The 24,521-nt window shown below is 45.9% G+C and overlaps 1 protein-coding gene across 3 annotated transcripts in view; it reads right to left on the reverse strand.

Annotated features, from left to right (window-relative positions):
- The window catches only part of AHCYL2 (adenosylhomocysteinase like 2), a 175,830-nt gene that overhangs the window by 37,624 nt on the left and 113,685 nt on the right, over positions 1-24,521 (reverse strand). For all 3 annotated transcript variants that reach the window (XM_060776372.2, XM_060776370.2, XM_060776371.2), the window contains exons 2-6: positions 21,483-21,591; positions 17,260-17,403; positions 13,179-13,279; positions 11,614-11,716; positions 10,336-10,430 (exon numbers count right to left, since the gene is read on the reverse strand). In XM_060776372.2, the coding sequence (XP_060632355.2) occupies positions 10,336-10,430; positions 11,614-11,716; positions 13,179-13,279; positions 17,260-17,403; positions 21,483-21,591 (552 nt within the window). The remainder of the gene's footprint in view (positions 1-10,335; positions 10,431-11,613; positions 11,717-13,178; positions 13,280-17,259; positions 17,404-21,482; positions 21,592-24,521) is intronic.

Below are 24,521 nucleotides of genomic sequence, written 5' to 3' on the forward strand. Positions count from 1 at the left end.
GCAAACCTGTCTTAAAGGGTGCGCAGGTCAGACAGAAGAGCAAACTGTGGCTTCTGTGCAAAGTGGAGGATGCCTGGGTCAAAGAGGAGTATCCAGTGAGTTGTTGTAGGTTTTTCAGGCTATATGGCCATGCCACAACCTCTGAGGATGCCTGCCACAGATGCAGGCGAAACGTCAGGAGACAATGCTTCTAGAACATGGCCATACAGCCCAAAAAACCTACAAAAACCTATATGGCCATGCTCTAGAAGCATTCTCTCCTGATGTTTCGCCTGCATCTATGGCCAGAGCTTGGGAGGTCCTCACAACCTCTGAGGTTGCCTGCCATAGATGCAGGAGAAACGTCAGGAGAGAATGCTTTGAGGACATGGTCATACAGCCTGAAAAACCAACAACAACCTATATGGCCATGTTCTAGAAGCATTGTCTCCTGATGTTTCGCCTGCATCTATGGCTGGCATCCTCAGAGCTTGGGAGGTCCTCACAACCTCTGAGGGTGCCTGCCATAGATGCTGGCAAAACGTCAGGAGAGAGTGCTTTGAGGACATGGTCATACAGCCCAAAAAACCTACAAAAACCTATATGGCCATGTTCTAGAAGCATTCTCTCCTGACGTTTCGCCTGCATCTATGGACGGCATCCTCAGAGCTTGGGAGGTCCTCACAACCTCTGAGGGTGCCTGCCATAGATGCTGGTGAAACGTCAGGAGAGAGTGCTTTGAGGACATGGTCATACAGCCCAAAAAACCAACAACCTATATGGACATGTTCTAGAAGCATTCTCTCCTGATGTTTCGCCTGCATCTATGGCCAGAGCTTGGGAGGTCCTCACAACCTCTGAGGTTGCCTGCCATAGATGCAGGCGAAATGTCAGGAGAGAATGCTGAATCACAATTCATGTATAATTGGTATATGTTTATGTGTACACACACACACAGCTTGCCAAGGCACCCATGCAATTTGCATTATGTGCATATCCTTCCCAAGGTGTATATTACAGTTTGCAAACATATTTATGTACACACACACATATACATAGTTTGCAAAAGTACCATTTGCAATGTGCAAGCACAACATCCTTTGCAATAGGTACCTATGATAGTTTGCAAATACATAGATATAAAAATTGTAAAAGTAATCCCATGAATTTGCAATACAGTCCTTTGCAAAGGTGTCTATTGTAGTCTGCAAACATGTATATTTATATACACACACACAGTTTGGAAAAGACACCCCATGCAATTGGCAATGTGTGCATACTATGCTTTGCAATAAGAGGTGCATGTTACGTTGCAAACATACATGAGCAGACCTCCCAACCTCTGAGGATGCTTGCCATAGATGCAGGCAAAACATCAGAAGAGAATGCTTCTAGAACATGGCCATGCAGCCCCAAAACCCTACAACAACCCAGTGATTCCAGCCATGAAAGCCTTCAACAATACATGGAGTATCCAGTTTTCAAACATGAATGTGTGTGGGCCCTTGGCACCTGCTAGGATTCAGTTCCAGGACTCTTTGTGGACACCAATTCTTCACAGATGTTCAAGTCCCATTACAATGTCCTTCATATAAAACAGTAACATCAAAGCTTGCTTTTGGGATGGAAGGGAGAATATTTTCAAGCCATGGATGGTTGCATCCTTGGATACAGAATCCTTGACAACGGAGGGCTGACATTATTTGGGTCTTGAGATCTGCGCTTCTCTTACGCAAAGCCAAAATGGACACAGAGGATACTTCCCATCCATCCTTACATTTTTATGTCACAAGACTTAACTACAGCTCCTAAGAGATTGGCCAGGATCTAAAACTAGAGAAAATCCTGGTTACGGCAGCCTAGGCACTTTTCTAATTCCCAGAAGGCAGTTAGGAATTGTGGGAGTTGAAGTCCAAAACACCTGGAGGGCTGAAGTTTGTTCCATGTCTGATTTAGATGCATCCACTAATTTCACTTCCAAGGGCTTAAGCAATCTCGTTCCCAAACTCTTGCAGTGTTGCAGTTCCCTCTAGTGGTTTTGTAGAAATCACTGCTTTACATTCCTCCTCCAAAACTAGAGAACTAGATCAAGGCTTTGCAATGTTTTACTGTTAAACATAAGAGAGGTTAGTGTTGTGTATGTTCATATAATGAACCATATACAGTATTGGAATGTTGAGTGATTTTTCTAGCACGTGCTGTGAAAGCACTGTCTCACGGGGTGCTTGCAAATGAGCTTCAATTTATGGAAACTCTCTCCTGTGGATTTTTTAAAACATTATTTTTAGACGAGCTGTACCCAACAACCTTACCTCCCTCTTTCTCTCCTTCCTTCCTTCCTTCCTTCCTTCCTTCCTTCCTTCCTTCCTTCCTTCCTTCCTTCCCTCCCTCCCTCCCTCCCTCCCTCCTTCCCTTCTTCCTTCCTTCCCTCCTTCTCTCCTTCCTTCCTGCCTTCCTTCCCTCCCTGTTCCTTTCTTCTTTCCCTCATTCCTTCCTTCCCTTTTTCCTTCCTTCCTTTCCTCCCTCCTTTCCTTCCTTCCCTCTTTCCTTCCCTCTTTCCTTTTTCCCTTCCTCCCTTCCCTCCTTCTTTCCTTCCTTCCCTCCCTCCCTCTTTCCTTCCTTCCCTCTTTCCTTCCTTCCATCCTTCTCTCTTTCCTTCTTTCCCTCCTTCCTTCCTTCCTTCCTTCCTTCCTTCCTTCCTTCCTTCCTCCCTCCCTCCCTCCCTCCCTCCCTCCCTCCCTCCCTCCTTCCTTCCTTCCTTCCTTCCTTCCTTCCTTCCCTCCCTCACTCCTTACTGCTTCATGGAGATGGAGCACAAGGGCACCTATTCAGAAGGGAACAACAGTGGATTGCTTTTGGGACACGCAATCAGATTGTTTGGGTCACCCAATGGGTTTCTGTGGTGGAGTGTGACAGAAGCTGAGATTATAGTGCCAAATGGGCTTCCCTTTAGAAATGAGTACAACTGTTTGGGTGCTCTGTGCAGCATTGTGGACCAGGGATCTCAAATTTGGGGTAAGTACTGATGGTTTTCCCAGCCCCACAGGGAATCTTCAAGGAAGTCACACCGAAGCAGGATAATGGCCACGGAAGGTTCCCAGCCCTTGCTTTCCAAAGCCACCCCCTCTTCACCCTGGATGGATTAGTGGCCTGGAGAAAACTCTGCGCTATAAAGCTCATGCCTCTCCCTCCCCAGCTCCCAATCGAGGCTTGAGCTCATTAATCTTTATTTAATTAAGAAGGTTGCATAATCCGCTCGCCCTCCCCGCTCACCAAAAGGCACAAACAGGGCGAGAACAGCGCTTTCTGGCCCGCTTCCCTTGTACCCTCCTGCGAAAGGAGAACAGGGACTGCTGCCAAAACATGCCTCGTTCCCCGGGGAAAGCGGAGGAGCAGGAGGAGGAGGAGGAAGCAAGGCTGCCCTTTCCCTAACATCAAGTAGCAACTGGTCTCCATTCTGGCTGCTGCCTCCCTTATGGTTTCGAGCAAAACCATCAATACGGGGTCAACCAAGAGACAACGAGGCAGAATGTTTCTCTCACTTGGAGATGAAGGTTTGGCCAAGCGGCAATGTTTAGCTACTCTGCTGAAGCCTTTTGGGGTCCTTACCCCTTATTGTCAGTGGGTTTCCATGTTGAAGTGAAAGGGTTGACCTACCCATCTGCCACTATTCAGGATCTTGGGAAGCTTTCTGACTGTAACTCCAGAACTCCCCAGCCTGCGTCTCCACTTACTGCAGGAGTTTTCCGTATACGAACCCACACGATCTCTTTGTTCATCTGGAGAGGCCCTGCTCACGATCCTACCTGCATCGCAAGCGCGATTGGTGGGAACGAGGGACAGGGCCTTCTCGGTGGTGGCCCCACGACTCTGGAACTCCCTCCCCAAGGACATCAGGCACGCCCCAACATTGGCGGTCTTCAGAAGGAGCTTATTTATTTGTCGTGTCAGAGAAGCCAGTCCATTATATTACATTTCTAACAGAACAAAGCAAACAAACAGAAAAATACACAACTTGTGAGTTTGGTAGTTGGTTAAATGTCCTTTGACCAGTATCTGGCCACTTGGAGTGCCTCTGGTGTTGCTGCAAGAAGGTCCTCCATTGTGCATGTGGCAGGGCTCATGTTGCATTGCAGCAGGTGGTCTGTGGTTTGCTTTTCTCCACACTCGCATGTCAAGGATTCCACTTTGTAGCCCCATTTCTGAAGGTTGGCTCTGCATCTTGTGGTTACTTTGGTCTGTAACCAGTCTCAGCCATTATTCTGGGAATGCTTCGTTCCATAACCAGGATTTCACTAGCCTCCTGAAGGACAAGAGGGAGGGGGCAGATCTAATCTCGCTCGGGAGAGAGTTCCATAGCCGAGGGGCCACCACAGAGAAGGCCCTGTCTCTCGTTCCCACCAAACGCGCTTGCGAAGGTGGTGGGACCGAGAGCAGGGCCTTTCCGGAAGATCTTAACGTCCTTGATGGTTCATAGGGGAGGATACGTTCGGACAGGTAAACTGCCATGTATATGGGCATTGTAATCCGCCCTGAGTCCCCACGGGGTGAGAAGAGCGGAATATAAATACTGGAAATAAATAAATAATAAATAAACTGAGTCCAAGTTCAACGTGAAGAAGCATCAAGACTTGCGTACCAAACAATTGGGGACAAAGGATTATGGTCTAGTTTTCCACCTCTGCTTCTTAGATCAATGGAGCTCAAGGTGTTTTGCTTCCTGTCTGCATGGAGAGGTCAATTCCTCCTTACTCTCAGAAGTCTTTAGAACAGGCATGGGCAAACTTGGGCCCTCTAGGTGTTTTGGACTTCAACTCCCACAATTCCCAACAGCCTACCGGCTGTTAGGAATGGTGGGAGTTGAAGTCCAAAACACCTGGAGGGCCCAAGTTTCCCATGCTTGGTTCATAAACAATAAAAGTATGTTTACCTCCTCTCTCATTTCCTACCACAAGCTCACCTGTGGCACTGGCTACGCTGCACTCTGCTCTGCTATAGATCCCCAGTATCCCTACAGTTCCTCCCCCATCCTTCTCCCCAAATGGTGACCAAGAGCCACACGTTCCGGTGCTGAGTCATGCACTCGGTGCAACACCAGGACATGCTGCCCCTCCTTCTGGAGGGAAAAGTGGACGCAAGGTCACAGCAAGGCTTGATTTTGGCAGGCCAACAAGGTTAGGTAAGCTCTGTTGACCTAGGAGGAGCCCAAGCTCCATTCCAGGAGAACGCAACTTGAAATATGCTGGGAAATTAATTGGCTGAAACAAGCCAATTGAGCTGGGGGGGGGGGGTTCACTTTGCAAGCGGTGCTTTAACTCTTTCCTCCCTTTGTGCCAGGAGTCTGGACACTGCTTTACTGGAACATGGTTTCCCAGGCTCGGAATTCATTTGCAAATTCTTCCTCTCCTGTGCACCCCTCTTGACAAAAATTCTAATTTGCTGTGCTCAGAAAAAGATTCAAAACTGCCCCATGGATAGCAAAGGAATTTTTAAAAGTTTTGAAATAATAATACTTAGTGTTTGGAGACCCTGTAAACCTATTACTTCTTGTGAAAGCTTCCAGGAGATGCATGGTTTCTCTCCTGCATTTTTGGCCAGAAAAGGTAACTCATTGGAATATAGAGAAGTTAAGAGTCTAAAGCAGTGTTTCTCAACCTGGGGGTCGGGACCCCTGGGGGGTCACGAGGGGGTATCAGAGGGTTCGCCAAAGACCATCAGAAAACATAGTAATGGGGGTTCTGTGTGGGAAGTTTGGCTCAATTCTATCGTTGGTGAGGTTCAGAATGCTCTTTCATTGTAGGTGAACTATAAATCCCAACAATGACAACTCCCAAACGTCAAGTCTATTTTACCCAAACTCCACCAGTATTCACATTTCTACCTATGGAGTATCCGTGTCAAGTTTGGTCCATATCCATCATTATTTGAGTCCACAGGGCTCTCTGGATGTAGGTGAACTACAACTCCCAAATGCAAGGTCAATGCCCACCAAATACTTCTGGTATTTTCTGTTGGTCATGGGAGTTCTGTGTGGGAAGTTTGGCTCAATTCTATCATTGGTGGGGTTCAGAATGCTCTTTGATTGTAGGTGAACTATAAATCCCAGCAACTACAACTCCCAAATATCAATTATATTTCCCCCAAACTCCACCAGTATTCGCATTTGGGCATATTGAGTATCCGTGCCAAGTTTGTTCCAGATCCATGATTGTTTGAGTACAGAGTGCTCCCTTGATGTAGGTGAACTACAACTCCCAAACACAACTTCAATGCCCATCAAACTCTTCCAGTATTTTCTGTTGGTCATGGGAGTTCTGTGTGCCAAGTTTGGTTAAACTCTATAGTTGTTTGAATTCAGAATGCTTTTTGCTTGTAGGTTAACTATAAATCCCAGCAACTACAACTCCCAAATGACAAAAATCAATCCGTACCCCACCCCAGTATTCAAATGTGGGTGTATTCTGTATTTGTGCCAAATTTGGTCCAGTGAATGAAAATACATCCTACATATCAGATACTTACATTATGATTCATAGCAGTAGCAAAGTTATAGTTATGAAGTAGCAATGAAAATAATGTTATGGTTGGGGGTCACCACCACATGAGGAACTGTGTTAAGGGGTCGCGGCACTAGGAAGTTGAGAACCACTGGTCTAAAGGGACTGAATGCAAACTTGTCTTTTACTCCCCTTTGCACTAAAGTCAGAAATGCAGAGTGCTTCATTTGCACCCAGAAGACTCCAAGCTCACTCCCTATGATCTCCCAGGAAAAGATTATATCCACCAGTGTTCTTCCTAGACTATCCGGTTGGTGGCTGCATGATGGAAGACGTGTCCTCTGGCACTCCACTTGGGGACAGCTTGGTTTTTTGAGTTAGGGAATCGAATCCCCCTCCTCTGCTAGACGGACTGAGGTCTCAGAGGTAAGAACCCACTGTGTGATTCGGCCGATGGTATCTAAGAGGTGCCCCCTTCAAGGGGACACCCAAAGACGCCCGGCAACGAAGCGTGGTGGGAAGACTCAAACCGCGGTGGGAGGATTTTCCAGCCTCCCATTACTCCATCGGCCAATGACATAAAGATTTGAACGAAGAAAATTCAACAAATAGACTTCAAAACCAACGCAATTCTCTCTGGAGTGCATCACCCGGATAACCGAGAGAGACGCCGAAATATACACGCTGCTAGTCAAACAAGTATCTTAAAACTGAGAAGTAACAGGGCAAGGGGGGGGGGGGGGGGGAGGAAAGACTATACAAACCGAACTAAAACAAAACTGGCAAACCGGTAAGCCAACTAACTAACTAATCAACTAACTAACAAACAAACCAGTGGACCATCACAGCTGGGTAGAGCGAAGCTTGAGAGCTCCCTCCCTGTAAAGGGACGGCATAACCGGGTGAAAGGGATCACCACTGGGCATTCCCGGAGGGGACGCCCGATGTAATCCCCAGAGACCCAAGGTAAAGCGGGCTGTGGTAGGCAGAATTACAGAATTACAGGAGAAATAAAGGAAAAGTATATTCTCTTGAAAGTAATATACAGAAGGAGAGATTGAACTCGCGAGAAAGAGAGATTGAACTCTTGAAAGAGAGAGAAAGAGAGAGAAAGAGAGATTGAACTCAAGAGAGAAAAATTGGGAAAACAAAGAAAATACATAGAGAAAATACAGAGTGATTTCTATACCCCCCCCCCCCCAACACTTTATCCCCCAAAACTAATTTAAACTGTCCTGGATAGAGACACAGCTTCACAAGTTCCTATGGGCCGGGACTTTTCCGTATGACTTAAGATACAAGGAGAACTAATCAGATCGATTACCACTTCCCATCTCATTTCTGCCAGCAACAAGATCCACGTGCGTCAAGGCACGGCTATCACATCAACTGGTTTTGAATTGCAATCCCAGTGCTAAAGTTGTCTGCAAGCCCTTACAAATGTTTGCAGGCAGAATAGATTCTGCTGTAGTGCTGCCTTTTGGCGCAGAAGGAACACATTCTATTCTGGTTGAGGCTTTTGTGAAAGAGGTGAATCCTTCACACAGTGTGATACTTTGACAACAGAAGAGACAAGCACAGAATTAACTGGACAAGTAAACACTGTCAAGAGAGGCAGAGAGGATGGCTCCTTTCAACCCTATAAAACACCTAGATAAAGATTGCTGATTTTTTCTATGAAGTGGGCTGAGTCCTTGATATAGTGTGTAGTGAGCCCTTCCCTCCCCCCAAATCAGCAATTTCAAGCTAAATATCAACAACAAACTGATCATGTATTGTCGAAGGCTTTCATGGCTGGAATCACTAGGTTCTTGTGGGTTTTTTTGGGCTATATGGCCATGTTCTAGAGCAGGGGTCCACAAACCTTTTAAACAGAGGGCCAGGTCACAGTCCCTCAAACTGTTGGGGGGGCCGGATTATAATTTGAAAAAAACCATGAATGAATTCCTATGCACGCAGCATATATCTTATTTGTTGTGCAAAAAACACTTATACACAATACAATAATTAAAGTGAGGAACAATGTTACTAAATATAAACTTATTAGTATTTCAATGGGAAATGTGGGCCTGTTTTTGGCCGATGAGATAGGATTGTTGTTGTTGTTGTGTGCTTTTAAGTAGTTTCAGACTTAGGTTGACACTGAGCGAGGGCCGGGTAAATGACCTTGGGGGGCCGCATCTGGCCCCCGGGCCTTAGTTTGAGGACCCCTGTTCTAGAGGCATTTCTCCTGATATTTTGCCAGCATCTATGGCAAGCATCCTCAGAGGTAGTGAGGTGGCAAGTGAGGTAGTGAGGTGGCAAGCATCCTACCTCTGAGGATGCTTGCCATAGATGCAGGCGAAACGTCAGGAGAAATGCCTCTAGAACATGGCCCTATAGCCCGAAAAAACCCACAAGAACAAACTGATCATGGTGTGGTGTCTCTATTTGCCATGGTCCCCAGTAGCAGACACCATGGCACTCATCAACCAGAGGTTCCCAGAAGACACCATAGCTCTGTTTCACCATTGCCGCACCGCCAGCTACTTTCAGTGGGACAATGAGTTCTACGAACAGAAAGATGGAATAGCTATGGGGAGCCCTCTCATCCCGGTCATAGCTAATTTCTACATGGAGCACTTTGAAAAACAAGCCCTGGAAACAGCAACAAAAAAGCCCACGATATGGTTCAGATATGTGGATGATGCTTTCACCATTTGGAGCCATGGAGAGGAAGAACTCAACAGGTTCCTGGACCATCTTAACAGCATCCACCCAAAAATCCAGTTCACCATGGAAAAAGAAAATGAAGGAAGACTGCCTTTTCTGGATGTCCTCCTCATCCGCAAACCAGATCAACAATTGGGTCACACCGTTTACAGAAAACCCACACACACAGATAGATATCTACATAAAAACTCCAACCATCACTCAAGTCAAAAAAGAAGCCCCATTAAAGCCTTGGCAGACCGGTCAAAAAGAATCTGTGAAGCCCACCTCCTCCAAGAGGAACTGAACCACCTCAACTGGGCTCTCCAGGCCAATGGAGACTCCACTTCAGACATCAGAAGAGCTGCAAGACAACCGAGAAGAAGCCACGAGAGTCAAGACAAAGATCCATCCAGAGGAAAAGTGTTCTTGCCATACATCAAGGGAACCACTGACCGCAGAGGGAAGCTGATGAGGAAACACAACATACAAACTATCTCCAGACCCACCAAGAAAATCCAACAAATGCTTCGTTCAGCAAAGGACAAGAGGGATCCTCTCACCTCTGCAGGAGTCTCCCGTGTACCATGCAGCTGTGGACAAGTCTACGTAGGGACCACCAAACACAGCAGCATTGCCCAGACACGAATCAAGGAAACATGAAAGGCACTGCAGACTACTTCAACCAGAGAAGTCAGCCATAGCAGAGCACCTGATGAACTAACCTGGACACAGCGTATTACTTGAGAACACAGAAATGCTGGACCACTCTCACAACCACCATGTCAGACTACACAGAGAAGCCACTGACATCCACAAGCATGTGAACAATGACAACATTGTAATCGCCCTGAGTCCCCTTTGGGGTGAGAAGGGCGGAATATAAATACTGTCAATAAATAAATAACTTTTGAAAAAGCAACTTGCTGCAGCTTCATGCCTGCTTTTTTATGCAAAAAGTCCCAGTCCTTGGCAACGCCATCCAAAAGGATCAAAGTGCAAAAGACTTGGCCTCAGACTCTGGAGAACTGGTGCTGATCCAAAACAGATAGCACGGGACTAACTGGACCAATAACGAACTCAAACAAAGAGGTGTCCCGGCTCTTGCTTTATCTCTTCTTATCTTTCCGCGTTCTAGTATTTCAACACGGAGGTCTTCCGGACTCACCATATTTGGCTGCCACCCTTCCACGTTGACACAGCGGTCGATGCACCACCAGAAGTCGTCCTCGGATTCTCCTTTCCAAGCAAAGACAGGGAAGCCTAGAGACAGGAATGGGCAGAGTGGGAACTTCAAATGGAAGCAAACATCATCATAATTTTTTATTTATTATCTGCCTCTTCTTTCGGCTCGAGGCAGGGCATAACATAATACTTTGCAACACAATATGACAGAAATTCTGTTCCTGGTTTGAAAATGTTATTCCTGTTTAATTGTGCAGGCCTTCCTTTAAATCCAATTGTTTTACTCCAGAAACTTTGTTTTTGTGCCACACAACTAGGGTAAAATGGTTGAGATTCTATGGTGAGATAATCATTGAAAAACTAGAGCAAAATGTGCTGCGGGATGCACAACAACAAAGTTTTTGCAGTTTTCCATGTTTTTATGATAGACCCAATAAGGAAATGGCACTGACAATCCAGGAACAAAAATGGTGTTACATAGTATAAACAACTACATCTATAAAATCACATGTTAAAATTAAAATGCAGCCATAAAAGCCTATATTAAAATTCCTCATACTATCAAGATCCTGTCTACTATTACTCAATGCCAAAACATGGTCATGGCATTGAGCAGTAGTATGGATCCAAGGATCCTAGTAAATTCAAAAATCACATTAATTTTTTTCATTAAGCCTCATTATGGTGTTTTGTTTTTATATCACAAAATTTAAAAAATGTCCACGTTTCGCAATGTCTCCTCACTTATTGCGGGTGTTACATTCCAGGACCGCCCGCGATAAGTGAAATTCCGTGAAGTAGGGACACTTCCTCCCCCCTCACTCACTCTTCGCCCTCTTTACCTTCCTCCTCATCGCAGCTTCTGCTGCTCCAGAAGCGGCGGAGGAGGCACCTTGTCAGCCATGTATAAATATGTGAGAGGAAGCCACAGGGAGGAGGGAGCAAGCTTGTTCTCTGCTTCCCTGGAGACTAGGACGCAGTGGAACAATGGCTTCAAACTACAAGAAAGGAGATTCCATCTGAACATGAGGAAGAACTTCCTGACTGTGAGAGCCATTCAGCAGTGGAACTCTCTGCCCCGGAGTACGGTGGAGGCTCCTTCTTTGGAGGCTTTTAAACAGAGGCTGGATGGCCATTTGTCAGGGGTGCTTTGAATGCAATATTCCTGCTTCTTGGCAGAATGGGGTTGGACTGGATGGCCCATGAGGTCTCTTCCAACTCTATGATTCTATGTTGAGTTTTAAGAGGGTCAAATCCTTACCGCTCTCAGCCAGGGCAGCCGCCACTTCGTTGAGGGTCGAGTAGATGTTGCAGGCGGCCCAACGGCACTGAGCCCCCAAGGCACCGAGGGTTTCCATGAGAACCTGTGACCAGAGAGAACCAGGAGAGCGTTAGCTTGCAAGTGCGGGGAAGAGACTCTTTCATGCACATAGCCTTCCCATCGGGATTCAAGGTCCGTCCCTAGAGTCCCAAATGCTCTGGGACCTGAATGCTTCCTCCCATAGATGCAATTGCCTGGGGGCCTTCTCTGCTGTGGCACCGTCATTGTAAAATATCTTTCCCCAGAGGCCCAAGCAAAGCCAAACCTGGTTTTCTTCTGGTGTCAATTAAAACACAGCATTTTACCAATGTTTCTGGAACTCTTGTTATTTTTTCCAGACTGTTCACACACATTCTGTTAAACTGAGAAATCCGTGTTGTGCTTCTCCAGAAGTTGGCACTCATTATATACGAGGCATGGGCAAACTTTGGCCCTCCTCCAGGTGTTTTGGACTTCAACTCCCACACTTCCTAACAGCCTACCGGCTGTTAGGAAGTGTGGGAGTTGAAGTCCAAAACACCTGGAGGAGGGCCAAAGTTTGCCCATGCCTGATATATAATGAGTGCCAACTTCTGGAGAAGCACAACATGGATTTCCCTAAAGTAGTGAGAGTCTTCTGAATTCCAAAAATGGCTGATATCTGAGCTGCCTTCTCTCCTGATAGACAGTGAAGTATATCATGTGCACTCATTCATCCAGTATGCTGGCTACCAATACAGGAAGAATACACCAAAATACAACACCGCCTGAGCTCTGCAAGTTCAGCATTTTTCCAAATGAAGCAGAGAGTGTTTGATGACAAGGACATCCGTAGGGATACCAAGGGACTTGCCTATAAAGCTACTGTCCTCCCAACCTTGCTATATGCCTGCGAAACGTGGACTGTCTACAGGGGTCACATGCAACTCCTGGAACGATTCCATCAGGGCTGCCTCCGGAAAATCCTGCAAATCTCTTGGGAAGACAGGTGGACAAATGTCAGCTTGCTGGAGGAAGCAAAGATCACCAGTATCGAAGCAATGGTCCTCCACCATCAACCACGTTGTCCGGATGCCCGACCACCGTCTTACAGTTGCTCTACTATGAACTCAAGAACGGAAAATGGAATGTTGGTGGGCAGGAAAAGAGATTTAAAGATGGGCTCAAAGCCAACCTTAAAAACTCTGGCATAGACATTGAGAACTGGGAAACCCTGGCCCTTGAGTGCTCCAGCTGGAGGTCAGCTGTGACCAGCAGTGCTGCAGAATTCGAAGAGGCACAAATGGAGGGTGAAAGAGAGAAACGTGCCAAGTGGAAGATGCGCCAAGCCAACCCCGACCGAGACCACCTCCCACCTGGAAACCAATGCTATCACTGCGTGAGATGATGAAGGTCAAGAAGAGGGCTCCACAGCCACCTACAAACCCACCCCCAGGACACAGAACTTGGAGGACCAGCATCCTCGGACTACGAGGGATCGCCTAAGTAAGTAAGTACAGGAAGAATGAGCAAGCAGCAGAGCTTACAGCGGTCTGGGCCGTGATGTGTGTACAGCCCACAATCTTGGCTCCGGCCAGCGGCTTCTCTCCCTGAGCGCGTTTCCTCAAGGCCATGAGCGCTGGCATTTCTGGCAAGAAGAAGAGAAAGAAGTCACACAAACAGGTGAAACACCATCCTCCCCTTTTGGGGTCCTCAGCAACTGGTATCCCATAATAGTCTGCTATAATCACTAACTGCCAATAAAAGCTTCCTCCTCTGTGAAATTTGCAAAACCACCTCTTTTCAAATGCCAAGCAAACCACTGTCTCTCAGGCGCCCCTTAATCTTGTTGAGTTCTTTCAGAGGCTACAGGCTTTACGTATTTATGTTAACTGACCAAAAACTGGTTGAACAAGCTACCTGAGGATGTCTGCACATTTTAAGCAAAAGCTGCAAGTCTATCCCAATCAAGAACCTTCAAAAAAACATTAATGGGGATGCTGGGGTTCAAGGCACAGAATTGCAGTGAAATTGGAAAAACTGCAATTTTAATAATTCTATTTTTTTACCTACCCAAGACTCTCTAGGTCAAGTATGGGCAAACCCAGGACCAGGAGCTGGATGCAGCCCTTTGGGCTCTTTTCTCAGGCCCTTCTCTTTCTCACCATCTCTTTCTTCCTTCCTTCTCTCTTTCCTCCCTCCCTCCCTCTCTCCCTCCCTTCCCTTCCACTCTTTCGTTCTTCCTTCGCTCTTTCCTCCCTCCTTCCCTCTCTCCTTCCCTCTCTTCCCTTTTGTCTTTCCTTCCTTCTCCCTTCCCTTCCTCCATTCCCTTCCACACTTCCTTCCTTCCATCCTTCTCTTCCTTCCTTCTTCCCTCTCCCTCCCTCCCTTCCCTTCCACCTTTCGTCATTCCTTCCCACTTTCCTCCCTTCTTCCCTCTCTCCTTTTCTTTCCCTTCCCTTCCTTTCCTTCTCCCTCCCCTTCCACACTTCCTTCCTTCTCTCTTTCCTCCTTCAATCCTTCCCTTCCTTCCTTTCATCTTTTTCCTTCCTTCCCTCTTTCTCCTTTCCTCCTTCCCTCTCTTTCTTTCCCCTTCCCACCCCCTTCCTTCCTTCTCTTTCCTTTCTCCTTCAATTCTTCCCTTCCTTTCCTACTTCTCCTTCCCTCTTTCCTTCCCTCTTTCTCCTTTCCTCCTTCCCTCTCTCTCTTTCCCCTTCCCACCCCCTTCCTTCCTTCCTTCTCTTTCCTTTCTCCTTCGTTCCTTCCCTTCCTCCTTCCCTCTCTCCTTTTCTTCTTTCCCTTCCCTTCCCTTCCTTTCCATACTTCCCTCCTTCTCTCTTTCCTTCTTCCTTCAATCCTTCCCTTCCTTCCTTTTATCTTTTTCCTTCTTTCCCTCTTTCTCCTTCCCTCCTTCCCTCTCTCTTTCTCCTTCTTCCCTCCCTCCCTCCCTCCCTCCCTCCCTTCTCTTTTTCCTTCCTCCTTCAATTCTTCCCTTCCTTTCCTACTTCTCCTTCCCTCCTTCCTTCCCTTCCTCCTTCCCTCTTTCTCTTTCCCCTTCCTTCCTTCCTTCTCTTTTTCCTTCCTCCTTCATTCCTTCCCTTCCTCCTTTCCTCTTTTTCCTTCCTTCCCTCTTTCTCCTTTCTTCTTTCCCTCTTTCTCTTTCCCCTTCCTTCCTCCCTTCCTCCCTTCTCTCTTTCCTTCCTCCTTCAATCCTTCCTTTCCTTCTTTTCCTCTTTCTCCTTCCCTCCTTTCTTCCCTCTTTCGCACTTTTGCACTTTAGTACACTTTCCCAATGTTTTTATGATAGAACTAATTGGTGCTACATAGTGTTTCTAGAGAGAACACTTTAATCAACTCCATGGATAATTAAATCTGCGAAAGTCAAATCTGTAAACGTGGCGATGGTGCAACTGTACATTAAAATGACAAATGCAGTTTTTTGACAGAGTTTGCAACTGGGGCTCGGTCCTGATCCTGGTGCGTCTGGGAGCAGGAAATTATCCTTTTGTGAATCTACATCAAGAGGCTCTGAGACTTGGCCACGGTGGTCCATGCCCTGGTTATATCCCGTATAGACTACTGCAACGCTCTCTACGTGGGGTTGCCTTTGAAGACTGTTCGGAAGCTCCAAATGGTCCAACGGGCGGCAGCCAGGTTGCTAACAGGAGCGGTGTCCAGGGAGCATACAACTCCTCTGTTGCGCCAGCTCCACTGGCTGCCAATTTGCTACCGAGCACAATTCAAAGTGCTGGCTATAGCCTATAAAGCCCTAAACGGTTCTGGCCCTGCTTACCTGTCCGAACGTATCTCTCCTTACAAACCCTCTAGGAATTTAAGATCTTCTGGGGAGGCCCTGCTCTCGGCCCTGTCATCTTCACAGGCTCGATTGGCGGGGACGAGGGATAGGGCCTTCTCAGCGGTGGCCCTTCTGTTGTGGAATGCCCTCCCCAGGGACATTAGATCAGCCCCCACCCTCTTAACGTTTCGCAAAAAAGTTAAAACCTGGCTATATGAGCAGGCCTTCCTAAACGCAGTGTAGCTATGAAACTCTGATCTTGGAACGGTTGGACAACGTGACTGGATAATGACTGGTAATGAAATGCGGAGGACTTATGGTTTTTATTGTGTTACTGATGTTAATTCACAAGTGAGGTTGGTGGGGACGAGGAGCAGGGCCTTCTCAGTGGTGGCCCCTCACCTGTGGAACTCACTCCCGGGGGAAATTAGGGCCTCAACATCCCTCCTCTCCTTCAGGAGGAAGGTAAAGATGTGGTTGTGAGACCAGGCCTTCGGGCAATCTGACAACTAGATATGGACAACCAGATGGACAGGACTGACAGGACTGACAATTGTGGAATTGGAATTTGAACTATGAGATTGCGAAACGCTGACCGTCAATGAGGAGAAATGGTTTGTATTGGTTTTATTGCTTTTACTGGTTTTATGGTTGTTTTCGCCTTGTTCTGTTCATTGATGTTATTGCTAGAATTGCTGTTTTCTGTTCATTGATATTATTTTGTCTTATTGTTATGTGATGCGGGCATCGAATTGTGCCTTGCTTTTGTAAGCCGCCCTGAGTCCCCTTCGGGGGGAGAAGGGCGGGGTAGAAGCAACCGAAATAAATAAATAAAATTGTAATGAACTTTTTACCTGTCTTAAATGTTTTTAATGTTTAAATTATTTTTGTACTGTTGTGGGCATCGAATTGTGCCGTTTTGTAAATCACCATGAGTCGTCCTTGGGCTGAGAATGGGATGCCTGGCTCGAGAGCAGTACGTGTGAAAAAGATCTTGGAGTCCTCGTGGACAACAAGTTAAACATGAGCCAACAATGTGATGTGGCGGCAAAAAAAGCCAATGGGATTTTGGCCTGCATCAATAGGAGCATAGTGTCTAGATCTAGGGAAGTCATGCTACCCCTCTATTCTGCTTTGGTTAGACCACATCTGGAATATTGTGTCCAGTTCTGGGCACCACAATTGAAGAGAGATATTGACAAGCTGGAATGTGTCCAGAGGAGAGCGACTAAAATGATAAAAGGTCTGGAGAACAAGCCCTATGAGGAGCGGCTCAAGGAGCTGGGCATGTTTAGCCTGAAGAAGAGAAGGCTGAGAGGGGATATGATAGCCATGTATAAATATGTGAGAGGAAGCCACAGGGAGGAGGGAGCAAGCTTGTTTTCTGCTTCCCTGGAGACTAGGACGCGGAACAATGGCTTCAAACTACAAGAGAGGAGATTCCATCTGAACATGAGGAAGAACTTCCTGACTGTGAGAGCCGTTCAGCAGTGGAACTCTCTGCCCCGGAGTGTGGTGGAGGCTCCTTCTTTGGAGGCTTTTAAGCAGAGGCTGGATGGCCATCTGTCAGGGGTGATTTGAATGCAATATTCCTGCTTCATGGCAGGGGGTTGGACTGGATGGCCCAGGAGGTCTCTTCCAACTCTTTGATTCTATGATTCTATGATTCTATGAATGGCGGTATAGAAGCATAGTAAATCAATCAATCAATCAATCAATCAATCAGAAGAGCCAGGTGTCACCATTTGTCCGCTTGCTGTGCAAGAATGTACCTGTGAGACCACAACCTCTTAATGAAGCTCAGGGTCCCAGGGAAGGCGCCTCTCCCTTACCTTGTTCAGCAATTTCGATTTCCCGGCGCCCAAACTCAGCCTGCTTGATGTTCTTCACGCAGAAATCGCTGCTGCCTTTGGAGCTCTTCTGCTGCTTGTCCCGGGGGGAGGTCTCATCGTCTGAACTGTCTGTGTAGGAGGCCGCTGGAGAAAGAAGGGACAGGAAGCACAATGAGGAAACGGTCGTCACAACAACCCAGGCATGGCTGCACCATTGCCCCTTGGCTTTCTCTGATTGCCTTGCCTGCAATTCTTTCCATTGTTCCATATGGCCCAGCCATGGGCCAACTTGGGACCTCCAGGTCTTTTGACTCCAACTCCCACAATTGAAGCTGGTAGGCTGTTAGGAATTGTGGGAATTTAAGTCCAAAATAGCTGGAGGGCCCAAGTTGGCCCATGCCTGTGCCAAATGGAACAATGGAAAGAGTTGGAGGCAAGGATCTAAGGAAGTAATGCTACCCCTCTATTCTGCTTTGGTTAGACCACATCTGGAATATTATGTCCAATTCTGGGCACCACAATTCAAGAGAGATATTGACAAGCTGGAATGTGTCCAGAGGAGGGCGACTAAAATGATCAAGGGTCTGGAGAACAAGCCCTATGAGGAGCGGCTTAAGGAGCTGGGCATGTTTAGCCTGAAGAAGAGAAGGCTGAGAGGGGATATGATAGCCATGTATAAATATGTGAGAGGAAGCCACAGGGAGGAGGGTGCAAGCTTGTTTTCTGCTTCCCTGGAGACTAGGACGCAATGGAACAATGGCTTCAAACTACAAGAGAGGAGATTCCATCTGAACATTAGGAAGAACTTCCTGACTGTGAGAGCCGTTCAGCAGTGGAACTCTCTGCCCCGGAGTGTGGTGGAGGCTCCTTCTTTGGAGGCTTTTAAGCAGAGGCTGGATGGCCATCTGTCAGGGGTGATTTGAATGCAATATTCCTGCTTCTTGGCAGGGGGTTGGACTGGATGGCCCATGAGGTCTCTTCCAACTCTTTGATTCTATGAAGTCCAAAACAGCTGGAGGGCCCAAGTTGGCCCATGCCTGTGATATATGGAACAATGGAAAGAGTTTGAGGTAAGGAAATCATAGAAAGCAAAAGGGCAATGGTGCAGCCATGCTCCAGAACTGCACAGATGTGTCTTAGTCAGCCCTTGACCTCTATGGTAGTGTGGTACCAGCCACCACGACTGATTCTCAGAAAGTAGTTGTTAACGGACATTCACCTAGTGCACAGCTCTTGACCCATCAAGGACACTTGCAAGACTGCTTCTGGAGTGATTCTCTGAAACCAACTTGTGAACCTGAACTTATGTGATATGTAAAGCCCAATGACTGCATAGAAAGTTCAATGCTCCCATCTATATATATATATATAAATGCTCTGTGCGTAATAAGTACCTTAAAAACAAAAGAACCAATGAACGAAATCACACCAAATTTGGCAACAAGACGTCTCACAACCCAAGGAGTGACCAGCACTCAAAAAATTATGATTTTGTCATTTGGGAGTTGTAGTTGCTGGGATTTATAGTTCACCTATAATCAAAGAGCATTCTGAACGATGGAATTGAACCAAACTTGGCACACAGGTCTTCCATGACCAACAGAAAATACTAGCAGCGTTTGGTGGGCATTGACCTTGAGTTTGGGAGTTGTAGTTCACCTACATCCAGAGAGCACTGTGGACTCAAACAATGATTGATCTGGACCAAACTTGGCACGAATATTCCATATGCCCAAATATGAAGTTTGGGGGAAATCGACCTTGGCATTTGGGAGTTGTAGTTACTGGGATTTATAGTTCACCTACAACCAAAGAGCATTCTGAATCCCAGAATCTGTTGTTCCCCAAACAACAGAATTGGGGAAAATTTCCCACACAGAACCCCCATGGCCAACAGAAAATACTTAAGGCCATCCAGTCCAACTCTCTTCACCAGGGCAAGAAAACGTAAACAAAGCCCTCCTGACAAAGAGCCATTCGGCCATAGATATAGATAGATAGATATGATTCACACACAGAGAGATATATAGTTTCATAGATTTGAAAGGGACCCCTAAAGAAGGACAATTCTATGTTGCATCTTCCCAAGTAGGCAAACCAGACAATCTCCACATCAACACTGACAAAGAAACAACAAGAAATACTGTTTACCCACAAGCATCAAGATATTACATATATTAGAAACCAACACTTTCTCATTGCTTTATTTTCCAGATCATCAGACTGGGCCACAGCAACGCCTGGCAGGGGACAGCTAGTGTATAAATATGTGAAAAGCTGTCCTATGGAAGAGGGAGCAGCCTTCTTTTCTGCTGCCCTGGAAACTAGGACTTGGAGCCATGGGTTCAAATTACAGGAGAGGAGATTCCACCTGAACATAAGGAAGAACTTCCTGATTGTGAGAGCTGTTCAGCAGTGGAACTCTCTGCCCCGGAGTGTGGTGGAGGCTCCTTCTTTGGAAACTTTTAAACAGAGGCTGGATGGCCATCTGTCAGGGGTGCTTTGATTGTGCTTTTCCTGCATTGAAGAAAGGGGTTCGACTGGATGGTCCGTGTGGTTTCTTCCAACTCTACTATTCTATGATGCTATGAATTGTGGGCCCACTCACACGTCTCTGGTGGTCTAATTATTGACCGACTTCGCGTCTGATCCGACCGGCTTGAATGCTGTGACGAGGGAGGGATTTGGTTATCATAAGATTCCCATGAGTAGAGTCTGGGCGAATCCATCTCATCTGCTTTGAGACCTTCTACTTAGCAAAGAAGAGCTGCACACATGAGCAGGAACAAATGGGAGGATGATCTTCCTGGGCCAAAGCCACACTCAAGGCTAGGGTTGAGTCATAACAGGCCATTGTGACTGTGGGTTCCAAAGATGGAACTGAGCACAATATTGTCTTTCACTGCCAGATCCAGCAGCTTCCAGAAGCCGGAAATCAAAGGAGAAGCCAGGTTCCTGGACCATCTCAACAGCATCCACCCAAACATCCAATTCACCATGGAAAAAGAAAATGAAGGAAGACTGCCTTTTCTAGATGTCCTAGTTATCCGTAAACCGGATCAACAATTGGGTCACACCATCTACAGAAAACCCACACACACAGATAGATATCTACATAAAAACTCCAACCATCACCCAAGTCAAAAAAGAAGCACCATTAAAGCCTTGGCAGACCGGTCAAAAAGAATCTGTGAAGCCCACCTCCTCCAAGAGGAACTGAACCACCTCAACTGGGCTCTCCAGGCCAATGGAGACTCCACTTCAGACATCAGAAGAGCTGCAAGACAACCGAGAACAAGCCACGAGAGCCAAGACAAAGATCCATCCAGAGGAAAAGGGTTCTTGCCAGACATCAAGGGAACCACTGACCGCAGAGGGAAGCTGATGAGGAAACACAACATACAAACTATCTACAGACCCACCAAGAAAATCCAACAAATGCTCCGTTCAGCAAAGGACAAGAGGGATCCTCTCACTTCTGCAGGAGTCTACCGTGTACCATGCAGCTGTGGACACGTCTCCATAGGGACCACCAAATGCAGCAGCATTGCCCAGACACGAATCAAGGAAACATGAAAGGCACTGCAGACTAACACAACCAGAGAAGTCAGCCATAGCAGAGCACCTGATGAACCAACCTGGACACAGCATCTTATTTGAGAACACAGAAATGCTGGACCACTCTCACAACCACCATGTCAGGATACATAGAGAAGCCATTGAAATCCACAAGCATGTGGACAATTTCAACAGAAAGGAGGAAACCATGAAAATGAACAAAATCTGGCTACCAGTACTAAAAAAACTCTAAAATTAGAACAGCACAACAACAGAGAGGAAACAAACAAGGACCTCTAATCACCTCTCAACAAAAGATTGCTCCAGGCACTGCCGGGCAAATCAAATGCTAATCAAGGTGGTCAGTTGAAACATTCACACCTAGCTCCAGCAGACAAGAGTCCTTTGTCTCACCCTGGTCATTCCACAAATATATAAACCCTTTTTCCTAGTCCCAACAGACCTCACTACCTCTGAGGATGCTTGCCATAGATGCAGGCGAAACGTCAGGAGAAATGCCTCTAGAACATGGCCATATAGCCCGAAAAAACTTACCACAACCCAAAGGAGAAGCCTTTGCCTGTGTGTTAGTGTCTCATTGAACGTGATTGTAATAAGGCAATGAATTATTGATATTGAGATGGAAGTAAGGCCACGATACGTACCGGAACTGTAACTATCTGTTGATGACTGAGAGATGGACCGGGACAACGAGCGGCGACCGATCTTCGTGGGACGCTTGTTGAATTCTTGTTTTTGGTCAGCAAACTGGATCTGTCAAGAGAAATAGAGCAGATTCAGGATAATGGAGGGGAAAATCAAAGATCAAACATGCAATCCTTCCAGGCTGACTGTTGGGTACAAGGAGTGCTTGCCTCTGTTGAGAATCAAACCAGTTTACAATGCATTTACTATGAATCTTCCTCATTAGAAGGAAAACGACTTTCAAAATGACTTATGGAATTGCAACACCTGTCGCACCTCAGAGTAGAATCACTTTGCTTGAGACACCAAACAGTACACAGCCAGTAGTCTTTATGGTTTATTAAAAATAAAAGATAAAAAAGTTCATAAAAGCAAAAGTAATGTTCCAAAGATCAATACAAGGTAACACTGGAAAACAGGATTCACAAAGACACCAGTAAGGCAAAGTCCCATGAGAACATGACAAAGTCCTGAACCCATGAACATAAAAACTGCAAGATAAATCCAGGCAAACATATGTAAGCCTCTTTACTGAAATGAGAAGTTGCTCTGACACTGGGGTATTTTCAAGCAGCCTGTTTAATACCCTTTGCAAAACATGAAGGCGTTCCTCTGGCCCTTAGCTTCTCTCTTGTTAGCGATTCTCACACTCCTTCGGACCTTGAATTCCAAACGGCCCGTTGGATCTAAAGCTCCTGCTTCATCAAGGTCAATCTCTTCGTTAGTGCGGTCTTGCTCATTATCTGGCTGAGAACAACTGTCCTCCCTTTCTAAATCAACATGCACCTGGGTCTGACTAGTTTCATTATCAACAGCGTCATCCCTTGCTGAGGGAACCTGAACTTCTGCACCCTGTTCTTCCTCATCTATCACAGGGACATCCCTTTGCACCTGATTGTGAATCTGAATACCATCATCCTCATCGTAATCATTGACACTATCACTCTGTGATTCCAGCTGAGTCACAACGACGCCTAACTATTGGAAGTCCAAGGCACCTAGAGGGATAGGACTTCTATCACACGGGACAGATTCTCCCACATTCATTCCGGTACTCGGCATTTGGTTAAAAGACCTTTGGACCTGGGTTTTAATGCTTAGGGACTTGAAAGTAAGATTCCACATCCCTCATCAGAAGTGCTTTGGGTTTCATGTTTTTTATTACTAATTTTTTAATACCTGCATTTGCATATATGCACATAATGAGATATCCTGTTAAGGTTTACTTAACAATAACAAAACAAAAAAAACCCAACAAATTCAGACAACCCTAGATGCACAGCCCAAAGGTAATTTTATTCATAACTGTTGTAATTTGGTGCATGAAACAAAGTTTATGTACACTGAACTACCCAAAATGAAGATTTCACTATCTCAGCCTCCCATGTGGACAATTTTGAAATACTTTGGATTTTAGAATTATGGATGAAGGACGCCCAACCAGTATTTTAAATTCTTGCTTGCAAAAAAATTGTGAATCATCTTCAAAAATAAAGAGAGAGGCAAACAACCCGTTGAAATACATAGCTAAAATGTAATGTGTGTGTGAACTGACAAAGAGATTAAACCCCATTAAACTATGCAAATCAAATTTAAATTTCAAATGGACAATAACAAAACAACAACAATTTATAAGTATTTATTTATTTATTTCCTATATGTATACCTCCTCGCCCTTCTCACCCCCGAGGGGGGACTCAAGGCGGCCTCACAGAAATACTATATGATTTCATAAAACATTCAACAATACATTAAAATATTAAAACAATAATTAAAACAATAGATCAAAACACGCCTATTAAAAATCAGAATCCAAAATCCAAGTCCTGGTCAATTCATTGTCACAAATTGCTTAAGTCATATTTTGCTTGCTGCTATTCACTGGTCGAATACTTGGTCCCATAGCCAAGTCTTAAGTTTCCTTCCAAAGGAAGACGCTGAGAACTGTATTTTATGATTTTAATTGTTTATTGTTTTTATACGGTTTATACTATATGTAATTGTTTTTGACTGCATTTTATCTTGACAAATGTAAACCACCTCGAGTCACCTCGGGCTGAGAAGAGCGGTATAAAAGTATAGTAAATAAATAAATAAATAATAAATAAGGACAGGAGGGAGGTGGTCAGTCTGATGTCCCTGGGGAGAGTGTTCCACAAATGGGGGCCACTGCTGAGAAGGCCCTGTCCCTCGTCCCCACCAGTTGCGTTTGCAATGGCAGCGGGATCGAGAGCAGGGCCTCTCCAGATGATCTAAAATTTCGTGATGGTTCGTAACAGGAGATACATTCGGACAGGTAGTCTGGGCCAGAACTGTTTAGGGCTTTAAAAGTTAAAAACTACACTTTGAATTGTGCTTGGAAGCTGATTGGAACCAGTAAATCAGAACTGATGACATGGGTTTCTGAAAATGGCAAAATGCACCAACTCTGGCAAGCAAAGACAGCTTCGGGCAAAATGCCTATTTGCTTCGTTGACTGGGGAATTAACTCCGGACAGGGTTCCTTCAAATGGCTCTGGTTTCCAAAAGGGCTTTGTCCAATCCGGTTCCTTCTGCTTTCAAGGGCCATTTGCTGCCATAAATACCTACCTAGGTGCCGAGGTTCCATCCTGAGGCTATTGTTCGAGTTCCCTTGTGAACAGGAGCAAGATGTTGGAAGTGAAGACCCATCCACATTTGCATATAAGGAACTTGCTTTCTGCTTTCCTAGATCTGACTCTCTCAAGGTGTTCTGCTTCCTGCCTTCTTCCCAAAAGTCGTAAGTCTTTTGTTTGATAAGGGAGCACCATGAGGCTTCTCTCTGCCTCAAGATGGGCATGTTTAGCCTGAAGAAGAGAAGGCTGAGAGGGGATATGATAGCCATGTATAAATATGTGAGAGGAAGCCACAGGGAGGAGGAGGGAGCAAGCTTGTTTTCTGCTTCCCTGGAGACTAGGACACAATGGAACAATGGCTTCAAACTACAAGAGGAGATTCCATCTGAACCTGAGGAAGAACTT

The sequence above is a fragment of the Anolis sagrei genome, chromosome 5 (genome assembly GCF_037176765.1).
Source record: "Anolis sagrei isolate rAnoSag1 chromosome 5, rAnoSag1.mat, whole genome shotgun sequence".
Lineage (NCBI taxonomy): Eukaryota > Metazoa > Chordata > Lepidosauria > Squamata > Dactyloidae > Anolis > Anolis sagrei.